Below are 20,709 nucleotides of genomic sequence, written 5' to 3'. Positions count from 1 at the left end.
CCTGGAGTGCTGTGGTTCATGGGGTCACAAAGAGTCGGACACGACTGAGCGACTGAACTGAACTGAACTGAACTGAGGCAGTTCTTGCATTCAGCAGTGATGTATTAAGTGAGGGTCTGTAACAATAAAATAAATGCTATTTTCACAATATTACAGAAATTTTCTGCTTAATTAAGATAGTAATATAAGGGATAATGTAAAATGTTAATATACATATTGTTATATAATATGGGATTCCTAGGTGGCGCTAGTGGTAAAGAACCCGCCTGTTAATACAGGAGATGTAAGAGACATGGGTTTGGTCCCTGGCTGCAGAAGATCTCCTAAAGGAGGGCATGACAACCTACTCCAGTGTTCTTGCTGGAAAAATTCCATGGACAGAGGAGCCTGGTGGGCTAGTGTTAATAGGGTCACACAGACACAACTGAAGTGACTTAGCGTGCATGCACACGCAAGTAATACTTAAGCCTTTATATTAGTAACTTCAAGTAAAATATCACCTCTTCAATGGGGAGATGCTGCTCTTTTTTGAATATGCTATGCAAATAACAGAAATGTGTGTGACAATTTTTAAAGTAACCTGATGTGGAGAGCTGACTCATTTGAAAAGACCCTGATGCTGGAGAAGATTGAGGGCTGGAGAAGGGGACAACGGAGGATGAGATGGTTGGATGGCATCACCGACACAATGGACATGGGTTTGGGTGGACCCGGGAGTTGGTGATGGACAGGGAGGCCTGGCGTGCTGTGGTTCATGGGGTCGCAAAGAGTTGGACACAACTGAGCGACTGAACTGAACTGAACTGAAATATAAAAGATCCAGAGAATTGTAGGGAAATATTTTTTTTTTTTCAGTTTGAAGCTTTTTGTGGTCATCTTGGGTTTCTACTTCTCTGTTTTTATTGGTAGCGACATTATATGGAAACAATATCCTTCTACTCAAACAGGAAATTCATCTGCTCTTTGCTTTGTATTTGAAGTTGTAATGCCCTGTGTCATCAGTTAATTGACTTCAAGGAAGTAAGTCTCTGAAGTATTGAGCTTTCTGAAAGCAACCCAGTTTTCTTTTTTGTGCAATTGCTTTTTATAAAGTCTTTCTTGTATAAATACTATTGTCTCTTAGTTTTATTGTTTTAAGGATACTTTATTAATTATCTACAGCTCTTCTCATAAATTGATCAAAAACATAACAGACTTTTGTCTTCCAATCCCTTAGAGAAAACTTAGTGTGTGATGTTATTATTATTTTTTTTCCCATCCTACATCTCTGGGAAAGGGATGACAAATCAGATGTTTATAAAATTATTGTTGGAAAGAATTCTAACTTTTCATGTCTGACATATCTTGTCTCATATTTAAATAATACATTTGCTTTTTCATTTGAAACAGTTATTCAGTATACATTGATAAAATGTCTCATTCATCCACAAACCTAACAATCGATCTTCTTTTCAGGATGAAGGTCTGGCCCGCCAGTTGGTGGAGCTAGGCTACCGAGGTACTGGAGAGGTGGTGAGAAGAGAAGATTTTGAAGCAAGAAAGGCAGCTATAGAGATTGCAAGGTTGGCTGAAAGAACTCAGAAAAAGTAAGTGTCCATGTTCCAAACTGATTTTATATTACATTCTGCAGAGTCTGAAAATCCAGTGTTGTTGGCATTGTCGTAATTTAGAAGCACTAGTTGGAACCGGTAGAACTTGGAATATTCTAAGCATGTGTTGTGCAGATCAGGGATTGGAGGAAGTGTTGTATGGTTGTAAGAAAGCCACAAGCAACTGTGAGCTACCAATTTAAAAAATATCGATACTGAAATATGGTCATCATACCAATAAAGTCCTATTAAAACACAATTCTATATTATTGGCTTTACACAAAAACTACGAGTGATTTTTGCCTTTGTACTTTTGAGGCCTATAAATCTTTGGCTTCATTTACATTCTCATGTTTTTGTAAACACTGATTCACTGGATTCTATTAACAATCACTGACTTTTGTTAATGTGAGTCATACCTGGTTATATGAAATGTGAATTTAATAAAATACATTAAATGTATTAGGAAAGAGATGTACATCTAAAGTGAATAAACGTAAGACAATTTGAAAAAGACCTGACAAGTAATTATCTATTTTCTTTTTAAAAGTTAATGCTAAAGTTGTAAATGTTGGAGAAGATAATTACTTAGAAATTGGTATATTATTCTTGCTGTTGTTGTTTAGTCATTAAGTTGTGCCTGACTCTTTCTGATCCCATAGACGTAGCCCGCCAGGCTCTCCTGTCCATAGGATTTCCCTAGCTATAGTTGATTCTTGTTGATGTTTGACAGAAAACAACAAAATTCGGTAAAGCAATTATCCTTCAATTAAAAAACAAGTAAAGAAAAGAATACTGTATCTTCCTGACCCAGGGATCAAACTCACATATCTTGCATTGGCGGGCAAAGTTTTTACCACTGAGCCACCAGGGAAGCCCACATTATTCTTAGGTGACATGTAAAAGAATACTCAGTAATTACGAGTAGAAGTCTCCCATGGATTTGCTATAAAAATAACATTTGGTAGTGGACTGTGAATCTGTCCTGGAAATGTGCAATTTTAATGAATCTTTCCATTAAAGTAGTAGTTCTCGTACTTCAGGACCATAGAATATTGGCATTTAATATGCTGACATTCAGTAATATATTAGTCTTCTATTGCTGTCATAACACATTGCTACAAACTGAGTGGCTGAACACTACACAAATGTATTTATTTATTGTCCTGTAGGTCAGAAATCAGAGTACAGTGGCTTGGCTGGATTCTCTGCTCTCTGTATCTCAAAGTTGAAATCCTGGTGTTGACTAGACTGAGTTCTTTTCTGGAGATTCTGAGAATGAATCTGCTTCCACACTCATTTGGGGCTTCTGTGATAGCTCGGTTGGTAAAGAATCCGCCTGCAATGCAGGAGACCCATGTTTGATTCCTGGGTCAGGAAGATCTGCTGGAGAAGGTATAGGCTACCCACTCCAGTATTCTTGGGCTTCCCCTGTGGCTTAGCTGGTAAAGCATCTACCTGCAATGCGGGAGACCTGGGTTCAATCCCTGGGTTGGGAAGATCCCCTGGAGAAGGGAAAGTCTACCCACATATGGGATGGGCCCCATATGTTTCCTCTTGCCCCATGTGGGAGTTATTTTGTTCCCTTCTCTACCCAGGTTCACTGTAGTGTTATTGGCAGCAGGGCCAGCAGAGTCTGGACACCAAACATGTCCTGTACCTATTTTGCTGAGGCTCACTTTGAAAATATGCGTGAACATCTGCCTGCCCGCCAACTGGTACTAACTTGAAAACACGTGATTCTACTATGAGATTATCTTAGCTTCTCTAATGTGTGGGTGAGCAGCCCCATGCAGGTCACAATCCTATTCTCCAGCAATCATAGACCACCCATTTCAAGAATTGCTGGCACCTAAGAGTATGTCATTTTCTTAGAATAGATAAAAGAGGCTGGTTAAAGATACTGGGAGAGAGTATTTTGCTGGAAGAAAGCACAAGGTTAAACCAAATTCCTTAGTTGTTCACTTCACAAATACTCATAGACAACCGTGCTGCCCTAGGTGTTATACTAGGTGCGGGGGCTATTATAGAAGACTTGTCAGTCCCCTGCCCTCCAGAAAATTGAGGGCTGGATAAAGAAAAGACAGTGATGTTGCTGGTGGGGGTATACAATGGGAAATAGTTTGGTGGTTCTTCAAATGTTACCATATGACCCAGTAATCCCACTCCTAAGTGTATATCCAGGGAACTTAGGATATACTCCTAAGTGTATATCCAGGATACTTAGGTCCACTTAAAAACTTATACACTGGTGTTCATAGCAGCATTATTCATAGCAGCCAGAAAGGGGCAGAAACTCCAGGATTTCTTTGGTGGTTTAGTGGTTAAAACTCTGAGCTTTCACTGCAGGGGGTATGGGTTCAATCCCTGGTCAGGGAACTAAGATCCCATATGCTGCATGGCATGAACAAAAGAGGGAAAAAAGAAAAAAAAGGGAAGCAGTCCAAATGTCCATCAACTGATGAATGGATAAAAAAATGTGGTATACATAGATAACAATGGAATATTATTCAGTCATAAAAAGGAGTGAAATATTCTTCTCTGCTATGACATGGATAAACTTTGAAAATATTAGATTTAGGAAAGGAGGCAGGTAAAAAGTTTATAAATTATATAGTCCCATTTATATAAAGTGTCCACAATTGGTAGATCCATAAGGACAAAAGTAGACTTGTGGTTGTCTTTGTCAAGGGCTGGAAGGAAGAGTGAAAGAAGAACGATTGCCAGTGGTATGGGCTGTCTTTCTGGGGTGATAGAATGTTCTGGAATTAGATATTGGTGATGACTGTACAGCTTTGTAACTGTACTAAGAACCATTGAATTGTGTACCTTGGAAGTTTGAATATTATGGTTTGTGAATTATATCTCAATTTAGGAAGGCAGTCACAACAGAAGATAACATATGCTATCATATATCTCACAGCAACACCCTGAAGTAGTACTAAGTCAAGGTTTGAATGTGAACAGGGAAGGCTCTTCTTAAGGCATGTCAGCTGATTTACTTTTAAAGGGCAAGTAGGAGTCAATGAGGAAGACAAGAGTATGAAGATGGACACACATTCAGTTTGCCTCAATTCATGATAAACTTGCCTTCTTCACAAATCATCCTCTCTACCTCTTTGTCTTAACTTGTGCCTAGTCCCTTGCTAAGACGTCCCCCCAGCCCCAGTTGTACCAGCTAGAGGTCACTCATTTCCACATTTACTGGGCTGGTAGTGGTGACAGTGGTGGTGCTGGGTGGGCTCTGCCTTCTCCTAGCTCCCTCAGCCTTTGTTTCAAAGCCCTCTCTGCTTCACTATCACATAAACGTCATCTCTCATCCCGCATCCACTGAGATGCATGCCAGCTGGGTAGCTGCAAGGCAGAGACTTTTTGTAAAGGTTGGAAGGAAAGGATGGGATTAGTTTAGCTGGTGTTTACTGAGGTAGCTCCCCTCATAAGTCCTGGAGAATTTCTATCTGTAGTGAGAAGATCAGTTGATTTCCATGGGTGATAGAGAGAAAGATATTGACTGCACACAGGTTGAATATTGGATTATTGGGGTCTAGTTAGTAGTTATATCTGAGTAGTTATATCTCAGCCTGAACACTGTCCTGGATGAGGTTGTAAGATTATCACCCTCTTAGCTTTGGGCCAGTTTTTGTTTTTAGGACATGAATTAGCTCTTCTGTAAACTGCTTCTGAGATAATGACCTAATTTTTACTGAAATGCAGAATCTGAAACACAGAGGGCATAAATAGTAGCCCTGGAGGAACTGAGGATTGTACTACTTGGCTGTTGCCATCTTCTTGAGAGACTTTGTGATGGGCCTTTGGGAATTCCTATAAAGGGAGCTTGACAGGCATCTCAGATGCCGAATATATAGGGATCCCTGTGACCTTTCCTGCTGAAATAAAGAGGATATCTGTGGTGATTTGGGCTTCCCAGGTGGCTCAGTGGTGAAGAATTCACCTGTCAATGCAGAAGATGCAGGAGACCAGGGTTCGATCCCTGGTTTGGGAAGATCCCTGGAGGAAGTGGAAACCCACTCCAGTATTCTTGCCTGGGAAATCCCATGGACAGAGGAGCCTGGTGGGCTACAGTCCGTGGGGTTGCAAAGAGTTGGACGTGACTGAGCACGCATGTATGCATAGTGATTTTGGAGAAGACCCTATATTCTTTTATCCTCAAGTACATAGGGGACTAAATTTAAAAAGTTGGACTAAGTCCCCAACCTTTCTTATTCCAACCAATCGTCAGCTTATCTTCTGTCCACTATTTCTGAGTGGAGTATTCTTCCTTAATTTGTTTTTAAAAATAGGAGTTGGGGGTATCTAATAATTGATAGCATACTTTTTCTGAAGATGAAGTTAGATACAAGGTCAAAATTTGTTTTATGATTCACTTTATGATCAAAAGGGAATACCATATGCTAGTGAATTAAATGAATTTCTGTAAGTTCAATGTTTTCTGCTAGTTAACATCTGATTTCTATAAAATGGTTTCACCTTTTCATTTTGTTTCAAGTAGTTTATGCTTTTAAAGTCATTCTTGTACATTTAATAGCTCTCAAACAAGAAATCTCGAGTTGTGGCTAGTCTGACATTAGCTTCTCTAGGAAGCAGACAGTGGGGGTCAGAAGAGAGAAGGTTTTCTGGGGAAGTAACACCTGTGAAAGGGAAAGTGAGCAGGACTAAGCAGGGTCAGAATCTTCTTCTTCTTCTTTTTTAAAAAATATTTTTGTGTTTATTTGGCTGTGCTGGGTCTTCATCGCCACATGTGGGATCTTCAGTCCTGGTTGCGGCACTCAGGATGTTTTTAGTTGTGGCATACAAACTAGTTGCAACATGTGGGGTTGAGTTCCCTGACCAGGCATCAAACCGGGGCCTCCGGCACTGGGAGTGCAGAGTCCCAGCCCCTGGACCACCCGGGAAGACCCAGGGTCAGACTTTTTTTTTTTGCCAGTTAACAACTTAGTTTTTTATTTGCCCAAGGCCAGCTGTTGCAGGCATTGAGGCCCCAAGACTTCCAGAAGGGATGGGGGATGGGGGTGAGCCATCCTGCCTCCCAGGTGCTGCCTGCTCCGTCCTGCTTCCTGCAGGAGATGGGAGAGTAGATAAAGTGTACCCTTGCACCATCAAGTATCTCCTCAATTTTGTGTGTGTGTAAGTTGCTCAGTTGTGTCTATCTCCATGACCTCATGGACTGTAGCCCACCAGGTTCCTCTGTCCAAGGGATTCTCCAGGCAAGAGTACTGGAGGGTCAGACTCTTGAACCAAAGTTACAAAGACTCTCCCAGCACCTCAGAAAGCTCCAGAGGAAAGGCTGTTTGTTAAAGTTTGGGTGAAACATTCAGGCACTTAGTACCTCTTTTGCGTCTAGTCATTGCTTGAGGATTGCCTTCCAAATGTGATCTCAGCTTGAAACTGAGGCAGACCCCAGAAGGGTTAACAGCTGGAGGCTGTCCTTTCAGCATCTTCCCACAGCCAGGCAGTGAGGCCTTTTTCCAAGGGTATCTGAGTGCTGTGTCCCCATGCCTGCTACAGTTCACCCCATGTGACGTATGGATCCATTTTATACTTGCAGGGAGCAGCTCTTCCACAGCACCAAGGGCCTTTCTCCCAGACAGGTCATTCAGAAGAGGAGAGTTAGTGGGATGAGCTACAGTCCCCAGCACTGCTGTTGGTTTGGGGGCCAGAGGTGGTTCTCATCATCTCCTTCTTCTACTGTTCATCCTGTATCCTCTGTCTTCAGCTGTCACCTCTGTTAGTCTCAACGATAAGATGATGGAGGCCATGGTAATCCTACTGTCCTCACGTTGAAGTTGCTAAATTTCTCATCCTCATTTAAAATTCTATTAGGAAGTACCAAAAGGTACTTGGGAGGGCCACTCAAGTTTGTCGCTTGTTACTCTCTACCCCCACTCTGTAACAGCAGTCCCATCTCCCTTGCCAATCAGCAAGAGTAACTCTTCACAAGACAGTGTCTCTGCATCTTGTTTGCTGGGACCTGGGCACAAGAAGCTTACGAGCGCTCACACAAAAGTCAGAGTTTGTAGTTCAGTGACGTACTTGCTGTTTTTCCTGGTAAGACTGTTCTCAAAGACGGCGCCCTGTCCTTGAACGGTATTGCCTCTGAGCTGGAGATTCAGTTGTACCTCCTGCGGGCTATTCCAACAGTTTTAGGCTGACAACTTCTGATGGGGCACGAAGTGATTAGGCCAGAGGATCTCATGATTATGAGCTCTCTCTCATGCCTTTTTTTGTTGTACAGTGGGTTTCCTGGTTGGGGTGCTCTGTTGTATTGGATTTCATGCCTATGGATTAGGTATTTTGTAGGCACCCAGATAGTGGTGCCAACTAAGGTCAGGTAGGCAGCAAAAAGCACATTCATATCTGGAACAGGTAGGTGTTCCCATGGGAGTAAGTTGCTGTCCCTTCAGGGACAAAAAGGAGCCAGCATAGTCAATCTGTCAACAAGAGTTCATTGATCTCCTCGAGGACTAACGCCCTCCGAGAGACTCAACATTGGTCTCTTTTGCTGGAAAATTGGACCCGGAGGAGCAGAGTAGCTGGATCCGCCTTAGTGAGTGGAGCCTGCTATTGGGTCCTTGATCTGTTGTACTTTGTGGATGTGTCTACCATACTGCTGTTGAGAAGACTGCTGACAAGGCTGAGTGACATCAACTGGCTGAGCCCTTTTGTCTGTTTGGTTGTTTAGTGCATCATTTTTGATGGGTGTTATAAAAATCTTCACACTTGTACTCATTACCCTATGTCCATCCATGTGACTCCACCTCAGATATTCTTAGTTTCCACCTTTTTTCTTCCGAGTTTCCTGCCCAGCCAGTTAGCCCATTCACCATTGCCCATGAGTCTTTTCTAATTTTTGGACATTTGTTTTTCCTTCCTTCTACACAGAGTGGATGATCAGGGACTTCTTTGGCAGCCCAGTGGTTGAGACTCCATGCTTCCACTGCAGGGGGTGTGGGTTTGATCCCTGCTCAAGGAACTAGGATCCCACATGCTGGGCAATCAAAAAACAAATAAACAAATAACAAAAACAAAGTAGATGATCAGATGTGTCACCGAAAATTCTGCCTATTGGGAAAAATTTTCTTTCTCACTGTAATTTACAGACATTCCTAGATTTTATGGGTAGAATTGCATTCTCCAGCAAAGGTTTGTTGAAATCCTAACCCCCAGTACCACCAGTACCACAGCAGGTGACCTTATTTGGGAATAAGATCATTGCAGATATAACCGGTCATTTTTGTTCAGTCACTCTCTTGTGTCTGACTGTTTGTGACCCCATAGACTGCAGCATACCAGGCCCCTCTGTCCTTCATTATCTCCCAGAGTTTGCTCAAATTCATGTCCATTGAGTTGGTGATGCTATCTAACCATCTTATCCTCTGCCGTCCCCTTCTCCTCTTGCCTTCAATCTTTCCCAGCATCAGGGTCTTTTCCAATGAGTCGGCTCTTCACATCAGGTGACCAAAGTATTGGAATTTCAGCTTCAGTGTTAGTCCTTCCAATGAATATTCAGGACTGATTTCCTTTAGGATTGACTGGTTTGATCTCTTTGCTGTTCAAGTGACTCTCAAGTCTTCTCCAGCACCACAATTCAAAAGCATTAATTCTTCAGCACTCACTTCTTGATGTCTCACATCAGCACGTTACTACTAGAAAAATTAAAGCTTCAACTATATGGGTTTCCCTGATAGCTCAGTTGGTAAAGAATCTGTCTGCAATGGGGGAGACCCTGGTTTGATTCCTGGGTTGGGAAGATCCGCTGGAGACGGGATAGGCTACCCACTCTAGTATTCTTGGGCTTCCCTTGTGACTCAGCTGGTAAAGAATCTGCCTGCAATGTGGGAGACCTGGGTTTGATCCCTGAGTTGGGAAGGTCCCCTGGGGAAGGGAAAGGCTATCCACTCCAGTATTCTGGCCTGGAGAATTCCATGAACTGTATTGTCCATGGGGTTGCAAAGAGTTGGACGTGACTCAGCGACTTTCACTTTCACTTTGACTATATGGACCTTTGTAGGCAAACTGATGTCTCTACTTTTTCATACACTGTCTAGGTTTGTCATAGTTTGCCTTCCAAGGAGGAAGCATCTTTTAATTTTATGGCTGGAGTCACTGTCCTCAGTGATTTTGGAGCCTAAGAAAATAAAATCATAATCAGTTAAGATAAGTTCATATTGAAATTGGTTGGGCCCCTAATCCAGTATGACTGGTGTCCTTATAAGAAGATGGCCATGTGAAGAACCTGCCTGCAATGCAGGAGACCCCAGTTCGATTCCTGGGTCGGGAAGATCCACCGGAGAATGGACAGGCTACCCACTCCAGTATTCTGGCTTGGAGAATTCCATGGAGTCAGACACGACTGAGAGACTTTCACTTCACTTTCATGTGAAGATAGATACCCAGGGAAAATGCCATGTGACAATTAAGGATTCAAGTGATTACAAACCAAGAAATGGCAAAGATTTCCAGCAAGCCACCAAAAACTTTGAAAGGCAAGGAAAGATTCCCTTAAAGTTTCCAGAGTAAGCATGACCCTGCTGATACATCTTGATGTTTGGATTTTAGCTTCTGGGTCTATGAAGGTGATCGATTTCTGTTGTTTTAAGCCACCCAGTTTGCAATGCTTTGTTGTAGTAGCCCTAGACACTACTACACCAAGGGAGTCTTTATCTTGAAAAGCTTTGAAGTGGCAGATACCCCCAGTTTTTAGGATTTACTCTGTCCTCCGGAGTGCATGTGTCTTATAAAAAGTATGTGATGGTTGCCTCTTGTTCATTCTTTCAATTACTGTGGTGTCACTGGTGGAATTAATCAATGTTATGTTCTGTGAAATGTCCAGTTGGCCCAGATTCCATTGTGAAGGGGGATAGTTACCATAGCCCTGAGGTAAAACTGTGAATGAGTATTGTTGTTGTGCTCGGGCCTGGTGCACTGGGAAGACCCAGAGGAATCGGGTGGAGAGGGAGGTGGGAGGGGGGATCGGGATGGGGAATACATGTAAATCCATGGCTGATTCATGTCAGTGTATGACAAAACCCACTACAATATTGTAAAGTAATTAGCCTCCAACTAATAAAAATAAATGAAAAAAAAATCCCATAAAAAAAAGGACTTACTCACCAAATCAATAGCTATATGCCATATATCTGAAGTCATAATTTGTTCTAGCAACTAGCACAACAAATGCAATCAATACTATGACCTGAATGGGCTTGTGGTAGTCTACAGTCATTTTCCAGGATCCAGGTTTGGGATTGTGCCAGTTGCTAAGTATGACAATCTGAATTAGACATTTGGATCAATGATCCCTGGGTACATCAGTAAACACAGTGGACCTGTTGTAAACTGACCCTTTGGTCAAATGGCCAGGATTCCATCTGTTATCTCCTCCCCATATGCCTTCACTCTAATAGTGGGACCATGAAGATGCTTTGGATCTCCAGATACCAATCTCAACTATGACCCTGCACCCAGTAGTCTACCAGCTGTCTGGGTATTCGCCTTTCCTTCGTGTCTATTAATGTAAGTAAATGGTTGAAGATCCCTTTGGCAAAGAACAGAGGGACTCATTGCAACAGATACTTGATATTGGGTTACAGGTCCATTCCTCTAGGACAGGGTAACTTCTTCAGTCAGCAGGTTCCTAGTCTGATCACTGGCTCAGGTATGGATATTGGGCAAGACATCCTAACTTCCTACTGTGATGCCTTCCTTCAACCTCAGATAATCAGCTTTGATTTCTTATTGTGATACAAAATGAGTAGTACCTTTGTTAACGGAGCATCTGTTTTGCCCTAAGGGATGACATGTTCAATACACCAACTGCATGATTTTCTCCATGTGAGGGTCCTAAGCAGCCACTCTGAGCTTGTTGATCAAGTCCCTGGTTTAAGCTCCTTGTCTGAGTCTGCAAATTATGATATTGATAAATGCTCAGTATTAACTAGCTGGATATTATAACATCACTGAGATTACACTCTCAATTTTTCCTCCTTTCCTCTCTCCTTCCCTCTGCCTCTCTTTCACTTTTTTTCCTTCTACCAATCTTGCCCTCCCTCCCTCTCTCTCCAACAAGCAAGTGATTATAGAGGGTGTTGATCTTTTTAGGAACGTCATGTCTATTTATACCTGTCTATCAGCACATGTATCCATATTATTTTACTTTCAGTTCAGTTCATTCACTCAGTCGTGTCCAACTCTTTGTGACCCCATGGACTGCAGCACACCAGGCCTCCCTGTCCATTGCCAACTCCCAGAGTTTACTCAAACTCATGTCCATTGAGTCAGTGATGCCATCCAGCCATCTCATCCTTTGTCAGCCCCTTCTCCTCCTGCCTTCAATCTTTCTCTGCATCAGGGTCTTTTCAAATGAGTCAGTCTTTTCAAATGAGTCAGTATTGGAGTTTCAGCTTCAGCATCAGTCCTTCCAATGAATATTCAGGACTGATCTCCTTTAGGATGGACTGGTTGGATCTCCTTGCAGTCCAAGGGACTCTCAAGAGTCTTTTCCAACACCACAGTTCAAAAGCATCAATTCTTCAGTGCTCAGCTTTCTTTATAGTCCAACTCTCACATCCATATATGACTACTGGAAAAATCATAGCTTTGACTATATGGACCTTTGCTGGCAAAGTAATGTCTCTGCTTTTTAGTATGCTGTCTAGGTTGGTCATAAGTTTTCTTCCAAGGAGCAAGCGTCTTTTAATTTCATGGCTGAGTACTTTTGTAAGCGTGTTCGTAAGTGCAATTAATTTCTAGCTCAGAGAGTAAATGGACCCATTGCTTAGATGAATTGATTCTTTTTGTATTTGACAGGTTATTAATATTGCCACATTTATAGATCTTAGCCTCTCTGAGCTTAAATTTAATCTACAAAAAGTCACAGAAAAATCTATGTAGACACAACCCAGTGTTGGTGATAATAATATCATCAGCTAATGATTAATCAAAAGACAGATAAAATTCACATGTTTAGAAAAGTTACACCCCTTTTCTTCAGAAGATTATTTAGATTTCTTTTTCTTTCTTTAAAAAATTTTTTAAAATTTTTAATTGAAGGATAATTGTTTTACAGAATTTCATTGTTTTCTGTTTCTTTTTCTTAATTTAGCTTTTGGTTTAAATTTTGATGATTCATTCAGTACTCATTCATAGTCCCTTTATAGGCAAATTCAAGAAAGTCTTCTCAGATTCACCTGACTTAATTGACTTCTTCTGATGCCTTTAATAGCAATTTGGAATTATGAATTGCTTCAAATATTCCCTACCTTTGACTTTTATTACCTTTAACCTTCCATTTTCTTCTGTGTTTGCTATTAACTTTGCTGTATCTTCTCCTTTCTCACTAATTTGGATCTCTCCCGAAGGACAGTTCTTTTTTTTTTTTTCCACTCTTTTTATTCCACTGTTTTCATCTCAAACACTTTAACGTTTCCAGTTTCCTAAACCAGATCTCTAGTCCTGACATCTTTCCTGGGCTTTTAGTTCCATGTTTCTTTTTAAATAACTGTGTTGTTAAACCAATACCAAAATACCAAAAAGTCTTACTATTGTTCCTTTAAAGATCCACTCCCCATACAAAGATTCCGTTTTTAAGTACTGGTAATACCATTTTAGAAAACTTTATAAGCACTGTATTTTGCAATATTTTCAAAAGACTACTTGTGAGCAATTCTAAAAGACGATTAACACTGGATTTCTGTCGAGTCCTTTGTTCAGATTTGTTCCTACCTTCATATATTTTTCACTCTTCTTACATCTTGCTGATCCAATGTTTCTTCAGATTGACTTAGTTTATTACAGTATCACATGATTGCTTAATCTCCACTTTCTTTATCATCTAATACTATGCTGCCCAATCACATGTCTATGAAACAGCCTTCAAAACATTTTCTTTCCTCCCATCCCTTCCTCTTTCCATTCTTTCTTCTTTAGAGCTTGTGCTCCTGCTCAGTCGCTCAGTCATGTCTGACTTTTTGTGACCCTGTGGACTGTAGCTCTCCAGGCTTCTCTGTCATGGGATTTCCCAGGCAGGAATACAGGGTGGGTTGCTGTTTCCTCCTCCATGGAAATCTTCCTGACTCAGGGATCCAAGCCACGGCTCCTACATCTCTGCATTGGAGGTGGGTTCTTTATCACTGTGCCACCTTGGAAGCCCCCTTTTTCTATCTATCAACATCTGAATTTTCATCCCTACGAAAGAATATTAGGTGGCTTGCAAGAGAAATAGGAATATCTCATAGCAACAAGACTTTAAAAGGTAGAAGGTAAAGTAAAGGTGGAAGAAATGACCTTAACCTCAGCAATGAAGCTGAAGTTGAGGTTAGTGCCCAAAATGTATGCCAAATTTGGGAAGGTAATTCAAAGAGGAAAATATTTACATTACATAATTCATTATGTCCACTTGGAATAACAAAACTATTAAGAAGTGTAGATATTCCTGGTTCTAAGAGCTGTAGGGGGAGAAAAATTTTCCTTGACCATCTTAGAGTCTCTGAATGGGTTTGAAAATTAAACGGACAAGCACATTAACAGGAGAAAAGGATACAAATGTATTTAATATAAGGAGCCTTCAAGAGGAAATAAAAACCTAAAGAAACAGACCTGAGTAGTTTGTACTAGGTTTGATGAAGAGTGGGCAGTTGTCAAGGAATATGATACGTTAAGGAGTATGAGATAATTACAGTAAACTGGAGAAACGTCACAAGGCTTGTTTGTTAGGATTCTTCTTGGCACTTCTTTGTCCTCAGAGATGCAGGGATTTTTCAGTATCCACAAATCAATTAGTATGATATACCACATTAACAAATTAAAGAGCAGAAACCACATGATCATCTCAATAGATATAGAAAAAGCTTTTGACAAAATTCAACATCCATTATGGTAAACTCTCCAGAAACAACACTGTAAATCAACTGTATTTTAGTAAAACTTAAAAAAAATACCAAAGTATTTGTTTCAGAAAGCAAAGCTATGTCATGCCTAAGTCTCTTTCATTTAAGGATGTCAGAAACACAGAGTTTAGTTGATTTTGCTCTTCTTTTCAGTCCTTGATGTTTCCTAGGGTAGGTATATAAGGAGAAAGAGGAATGTGATTGGAAATGGAGGATAAAGTAGGAAAATGTTAATTTTTTTTTTCATTAGAGAGGAGCCTAGCAAGGACTCATGGAAAATAAGTAAACAAAGCAATAGATATTTTCCACAGTGCTATATATATTGCTCTCAAGTCTTTCAGCATATTTGATTAACTAATTTGCTTAGCTGACAAATTATTTTTCTTATTTGTTTTAGTTTTTATCTGATGGGAAAATTCCTTTTAACCATCAAAGAGAAGGATGGTTTGATCTAGGAGAAGGATGGCAGAACCCCACTACAAGGGTCCTTTGATCTACTTAGAAATGTTTATTTCTAGTAATCAATGCATAATAAGGAGGGGTGTTAGAAGAGGGATAAACTGGGTTTCTTCCAGTTTCTTATGGAGTCAGTTCATTACATTATAAACACCCCTGTTTGCCTCAAACACATTTTCAAGGGTAATTGTAAGCATCCATTTAGAAAATAAAATATGTTTTATATGTATACATATATATATATATAAGCATTTCATGCATAATATTCAGATAATTTAAAAATTTTATACTGTGAATTTTACTAGCAACAGTATTAATTTTATAGATGAGTAATAAGCATTAAGTCTTTCAAGTGCGCAGAATCTTGCTAGTAGAATTATTCCAATCAAGATGATTAAAAGTGATCTTTTTTAAATTCAAATGTTGAAACAATTTCCAGATGTGAACTGATTTCTTGATTTGACACAACTTATATGTTCTAAAAAAACACAAATTTCTTTTAAACCAGAGGGGTTTTTGTCTGTTTTTGCCATAACAGTAAATGATTGTATGGCACATCCTTGAAACAAATTATTGTAGAACTACTAGATTTTTAGCACTAAAATTTAATTTCTGTAATGGTTAAGTTGATATTATGACTTATAAATTTTGTACTTGATTTAGTTTATATATTCTCTTTTTATTTACATCTATATGTAGATATATCCATATATCACAGATCAATGATATATACATACATGGGCTTCCCAGTTGGCACTAGTGGTAACCCACCTGTCAGTGCAGGAGACATAAGAGACGTGGGTTTGATCCCTGGCTTGGGTAGATCCTGTGGAGGAGGGCATGGCAACCCATTCCAGTATTTCTCCCATGGACAGAGGAGCCTGGCAGGCTGCAGTCTGTAGGGCTGCACAGAATTGGATACAACTGAGGTGAGCTGGCACGTGTGTGCACATATGTGCACACACACACGTGTGCCCACACACACATACATGTGTATTTAGAAGCAAACTTTCATGGAAGTGCATCATCTGCCAGTACAGTGATCTGTGTATATTTTCTGTATAACACAATAATAACAATTAGTCGTATCGTAAGTATCATTTGCTGATATCTGCCAAGGACTGTAGAGCATTTTATGTGTTTTAACTTAGTTAATGTTCACAACTGTCTTCGTGGATATAAGTATAATTATCTCCATTTTGCAGTGGAAAAACTCAGTACATAGAGTTTACAAACAAGTTCAAACAGCCATTAAGAGGCAGATGTGGGGGAAAGCTCAAGCAGCCTGGTGTTAGAACCTGGATTCTTACACTCTGAATTCTACACTCTCTTACCTCATATAATGAAATGTGTCATTAAATGCCATATCCTCAGAACACAGCCCCTTCCTCATACATTGTTCTCTGTATTCTCAATCTGTATGTGTTATGACTGAGGTAATATTAGAGTGAAATCATAAGCACCAGTACCACTTGATAATATTGAATTGGGAAAGGAAGTCACGAAATGCACGTTTATCTTTATCAGAATCCAAGTAACTTGTCTCATTCACTTTAAGTAACACATTGGGCAATAGAGTTTTTTGATGACTAAACCTTCATGTCCTTAATATGTTTACTTTAACACAATATTAAGTCAGTTCTGAAAAGGTGCAGGTGTGTTTGGGTAGCTTTTCTCTCTAAGTAGTGAATTTTAACATTAGCAATAATGTTTTTGCACCTGGATTTGGACTGCGATAACAGACTTTCTCAGCCTGAGAATAAATTTGGACTCCTTTAAAACTTTTTTCCTCCTCTGATTTAAAAATACTTTAAACCTAAATAATTTTGGATAACCCCACAGCAATAAATAAAATTTGTTTACTTAGGTGCAACAAAATATTTCCTTGTAACAGGGATTGTTTCTACTTGTAATATGTTTATAATCTTTAAGCAAAAGGGGCTAGATTCAACGCAGTCATTTGTTTGTGGAGTCCAAGACTGTTATGTACAGGCTTAAAATGATTCTGCTCTTTTGAATCCTTTTCCTCTTTTACTTCAGTATTAACTGGTAGTTCTGATTTGTTTCTTTTGTGAACATGAAAGCTTGTTCCAGATGTAGAATCTGCAATGGTCCTTCTTTTTGTTTGGAAAACACTTCTGCCTGATTGATCATTATGTGGTTGGTTTCCTTTTGCCGTTCAGATCACAGTCCATATCTCCATATCTCCATAGAGACACCCCAGGCTTTAGCCATACAGTCGCTCACTTCAACACTGCTGTTTTATTCTCCTGTGAGGTCAGAAACTTCATAGATTTTGTTTGTGTTGATTGATATATGCAGTATTATTATTATTTTTTTTTTGCATTTCTTTTTCTTGGGGATGGTCTTGATCCCTGCCTCCTGGACAATGTTGTGAACCTCTGTCCATAGTTCATCAGGCACTCTATCAGATCTAGTCCCTTAAATCTATTTCTCACTTCCACTGTATAATCAAAAGGGATTTGATTTAGGTCATACCTTAATGGTCTAGTGGTTTTCTCCACTTTCTTCAATTTCAGTCTGAATTTGGCAATAAGGAGTTCATGATCTGAGCCACAGTCAGCTCCTGGTCTTGTTTTTGCTGACTGTATAGAGCTTCTCCATCTTTGGCTGCAAAGAATATAATCAATCTGATTTCGGTGTTGACCATCCAGTGATGTCCATGTGTAGAGTTTTCTCTTGTGTTGTTGGAAGAGGGTGTTTGCTATGACCAGTGCATTCTCTTGGCAAAACTCTGTTAGCCTTTGCCCTGCTTCATTCTGTACTCCAAGGCCAAATTTGCCTGTTACTCCAGGTGCTTCTTGACTTCTACTTTTGCATTCCAGTCCCCTATAATGAAAAGGACATCTTTTTTGGGTGTTAGTTCTGAAAGGTCCTGTAGGTGTTCAAAAACCATTCAACTTCAGCTTCTTCAGTGTTACTGGTTGGGGCATAGACTTGGATTACCATGATATTGAATGGTTTGCCTTGGAAACAAACAGAGATCATTCTGTTGTTTTTGAGATTGCATCCAAGTACTGCATTTCAGACTCTTGTTGACTATGATGGCTACTCCGTTTCATCCAAGGGATTCCTGCCCACATAGATATAATGGTCATTTGAGTTAAATTCACCCATTCCAGTCCATCTTAGTTCGCTGATTCCTAGAATGTTGACATTCACTCTTGCCATCTCCTGTTTGACCACTTCCAGTTTGCCTTGATTCATGGACCTAACATTCCAGGTTCCTATGCGATATTGCTCTTTACAGCATCAGACCTTGCTTCTATCACCAGTCACATCCACAGCTGGGTGTTGTTATTGCTTTGGCTCCATCCCATCATTCTTTCTGGAGCTATTTCTCCACTGATCTCCAGTAGCTTATTGGGCACCTACCAACCTGGGGAGTTCATCTTTCAGTGTCCTATCTTTTTGCCCTTTCATACTGCTCATGGGGTTCTCAAGGCAAGAATACTGAAGTGGTTTTCCATTCCCTTCTCCAGTGGACCACATTCTGTCAGACCTCTCCGCCATGACCCGTCCATCTTGGGAGGCCCCACAAGGCATGGCTTAGTTTCACTGAGTTAGACAAGGCTGTGGCCCATGTGATCAGATTGGCTAGTTGTCTGTGATTGTGGTTTCAGTCTGTCTGCCCTCTGATGCTCTCTCTCAGCACCTACTGCCTTACTTGCGTCTCTCTTACCTTGGACGTGGGTTATCTCTTCACGGCTGCTCAAGCAAAGTGCAGCCAGTGCTCCTGACCTTGGACATGGGGTAGCTCCTCCTGGCCGCCACTCCTGACCTTGGATATGGGGTAGCTGCTCCCTGCCCCTGTGCTAGGCAGCTGCCGCCCCTGCGCCGCTGGATGCAAAAGGGCAAAATGGCTGTCTGAGGAGACCTTACAAATAGCTGTGAAAAGAAGAGAAGTGAAAAGCAAAGGAGAAAAGGAAAAATATACCCATTTGAATGCAGAGTTCCAAAGAATAGCAAGGAGAGATAAGAAAGCCTTCCTCAGCGATCAATGCAAAGAAATAGAGGAAAACAATAGAATGGGAAAGACTAGAGATTTCTTCAAGAAAATTAGAGATACAAAGGGGACATTTCATGCAAAGATGGCCTGAATAAAGGACAGAAATAGTATGGACCAAACAGAAGCAGAAGATATTAAGAAGAGGTGGCAAGAATACACAGAAGAGCTGTAAAATGAAGATCTTCATGACCCAGATAATCACGATGGTGTGATCACTCACCACCTAGAGCCAGACATCATGGAATGTGAAGTCAAGTGGGCCTTAGGAAGCATCACTATGAACAAAGCTAGTGGAGGTGATGGAATTCCAGTTGTGCTATTTCAAATCCTAAAAGATGATGCCATGAAAGTGCTGCACTCAATGTGTCAGCAAATTTGGAAAACTCATCAGTGGCCACAGGACTGGAAAAGGTCAGTTTAAATTCCAGTCCCAAAAAGGAAATGCCAAAGAATGCTCAAACTACTGCACAATTGCACTCATCTCACATGCTAGTAAAGCAATGCTCAAAATTCTCCAAGCCAGGCTTAAGCAATACATGAACAGTGAACTTCCAGATGTTCAAGCTGGTTTTAGAAAAGGCAAAGGAACTAGAGATCAAATTGCCAACATTCGCTGGATCATTGAAGAAGAGTTCCAGAAAAACATCTATTTCTGCTTTATTGACTATACCAAAACCTTTGACTGCGTGGATCACAACACACTGTGGAAAATTCTTCAAGAGATAGGAATACCAAACCACCTGACCTGTCTCTTGAGAAACCTATATGCAGGTCAGGAAGCAACAGTTAGAACTGGACATGGAACAACAGACTGGTTACAAATAGGAAAAGGATTACATTGAGGCTGTATATTGTCACCCTGCTTATTTAACTTCTATGCAGAGTACATCATGAGAAACGCTGAGCTGGACGAAGCACAAGCTGGAATCAAGATTGCCGGGAGAAATATCAATAATCTCAGTATGCATATGACACCACCCTTATGGCAGAAAATGAAGAAGAACTAAAGAGCCTCTTGATGAAGGTGAAAGAGGAGAGTGAAAAAAATTGGCTTAAAGCTCAACATTCAGAAAACTAAGATCATGACATCTGGTCCCATCACTTCATGGGAAATAGATGGGGAAACAGTGGAAACAGTGGCTGACTTTATGTTTTTGGTCTCCTAAATCACTGCAGATGGTGGATGCAACCATGAAATTAAAAGATGCTTACTCCTTGGAAGAAAAGTTATGACCAACCTAGACAGCATATTAAAAAGCAGAGACATTACTTTGTCAACAAAGGTCCATCTAGTCAGACTATGGTTTTTCCAGTAGTCATGTATGGTTGTGAGTGTTGGCCTATAAAGAAAGCTGAGCGCCAAAAAATTGATGCTTTTGAACTGTGGTGTTGGAGAAGACTCTTGAGTGTCCCTTGGACTGCAACCAGATCCAACCAGTCCATCCTAAAGGAGATCAGTCCTGGGTGTTCATTGGAAGGACTGATACTGAAGCTGAAACTCCAATACTTTGGCCACCTTATGTGAAGTGCTGACTCATTGGACAAGACCCTGATGCTGGGAAAGATTGAGGGCAGGAGGAGAAGGGGACGACAGAAGATGAGATGGTTGGATGGCATCACCGACTCAATAGACATGAGTTTGGGTAAACTCCGGGAATTGGTGATGGACAGAGAGGCCTGGCGTGTTGTGGTTCATGGGATCACAGAGAGTTGGACACGACTGAGTGAC

General features: G+C 40.6%; 1 protein-coding gene across 1 annotated transcript in view; it reads left to right on the top strand.

The window, feature by feature from the left end:
• Positions 1-20,709, top strand: part of CFAP299 (cilia and flagella associated protein 299) — a 649,220-nt gene that overhangs the window by 13,887 nt on the left and 614,624 nt on the right. Inside the window, exon 2 of the mRNA XM_043906382.1 lies at positions 1,456-1,586. Within this exon, the coding sequence (XP_043762317.1) occupies positions 1,456-1,586 (131 nt within the window). The remainder of the gene's footprint in view (positions 1-1,455; positions 1,587-20,709) is intronic.

The sequence above is a fragment of the Cervus elaphus genome, chromosome 6 (assembly GCF_910594005.1).
Source record: "Cervus elaphus chromosome 6, mCerEla1.1, whole genome shotgun sequence".
Taxonomy (NCBI): domain Eukaryota; kingdom Metazoa; phylum Chordata; class Mammalia; order Artiodactyla; family Cervidae; genus Cervus; species Cervus elaphus.
This window is presented reverse-complemented; position numbering and strand designations above follow the sequence as displayed.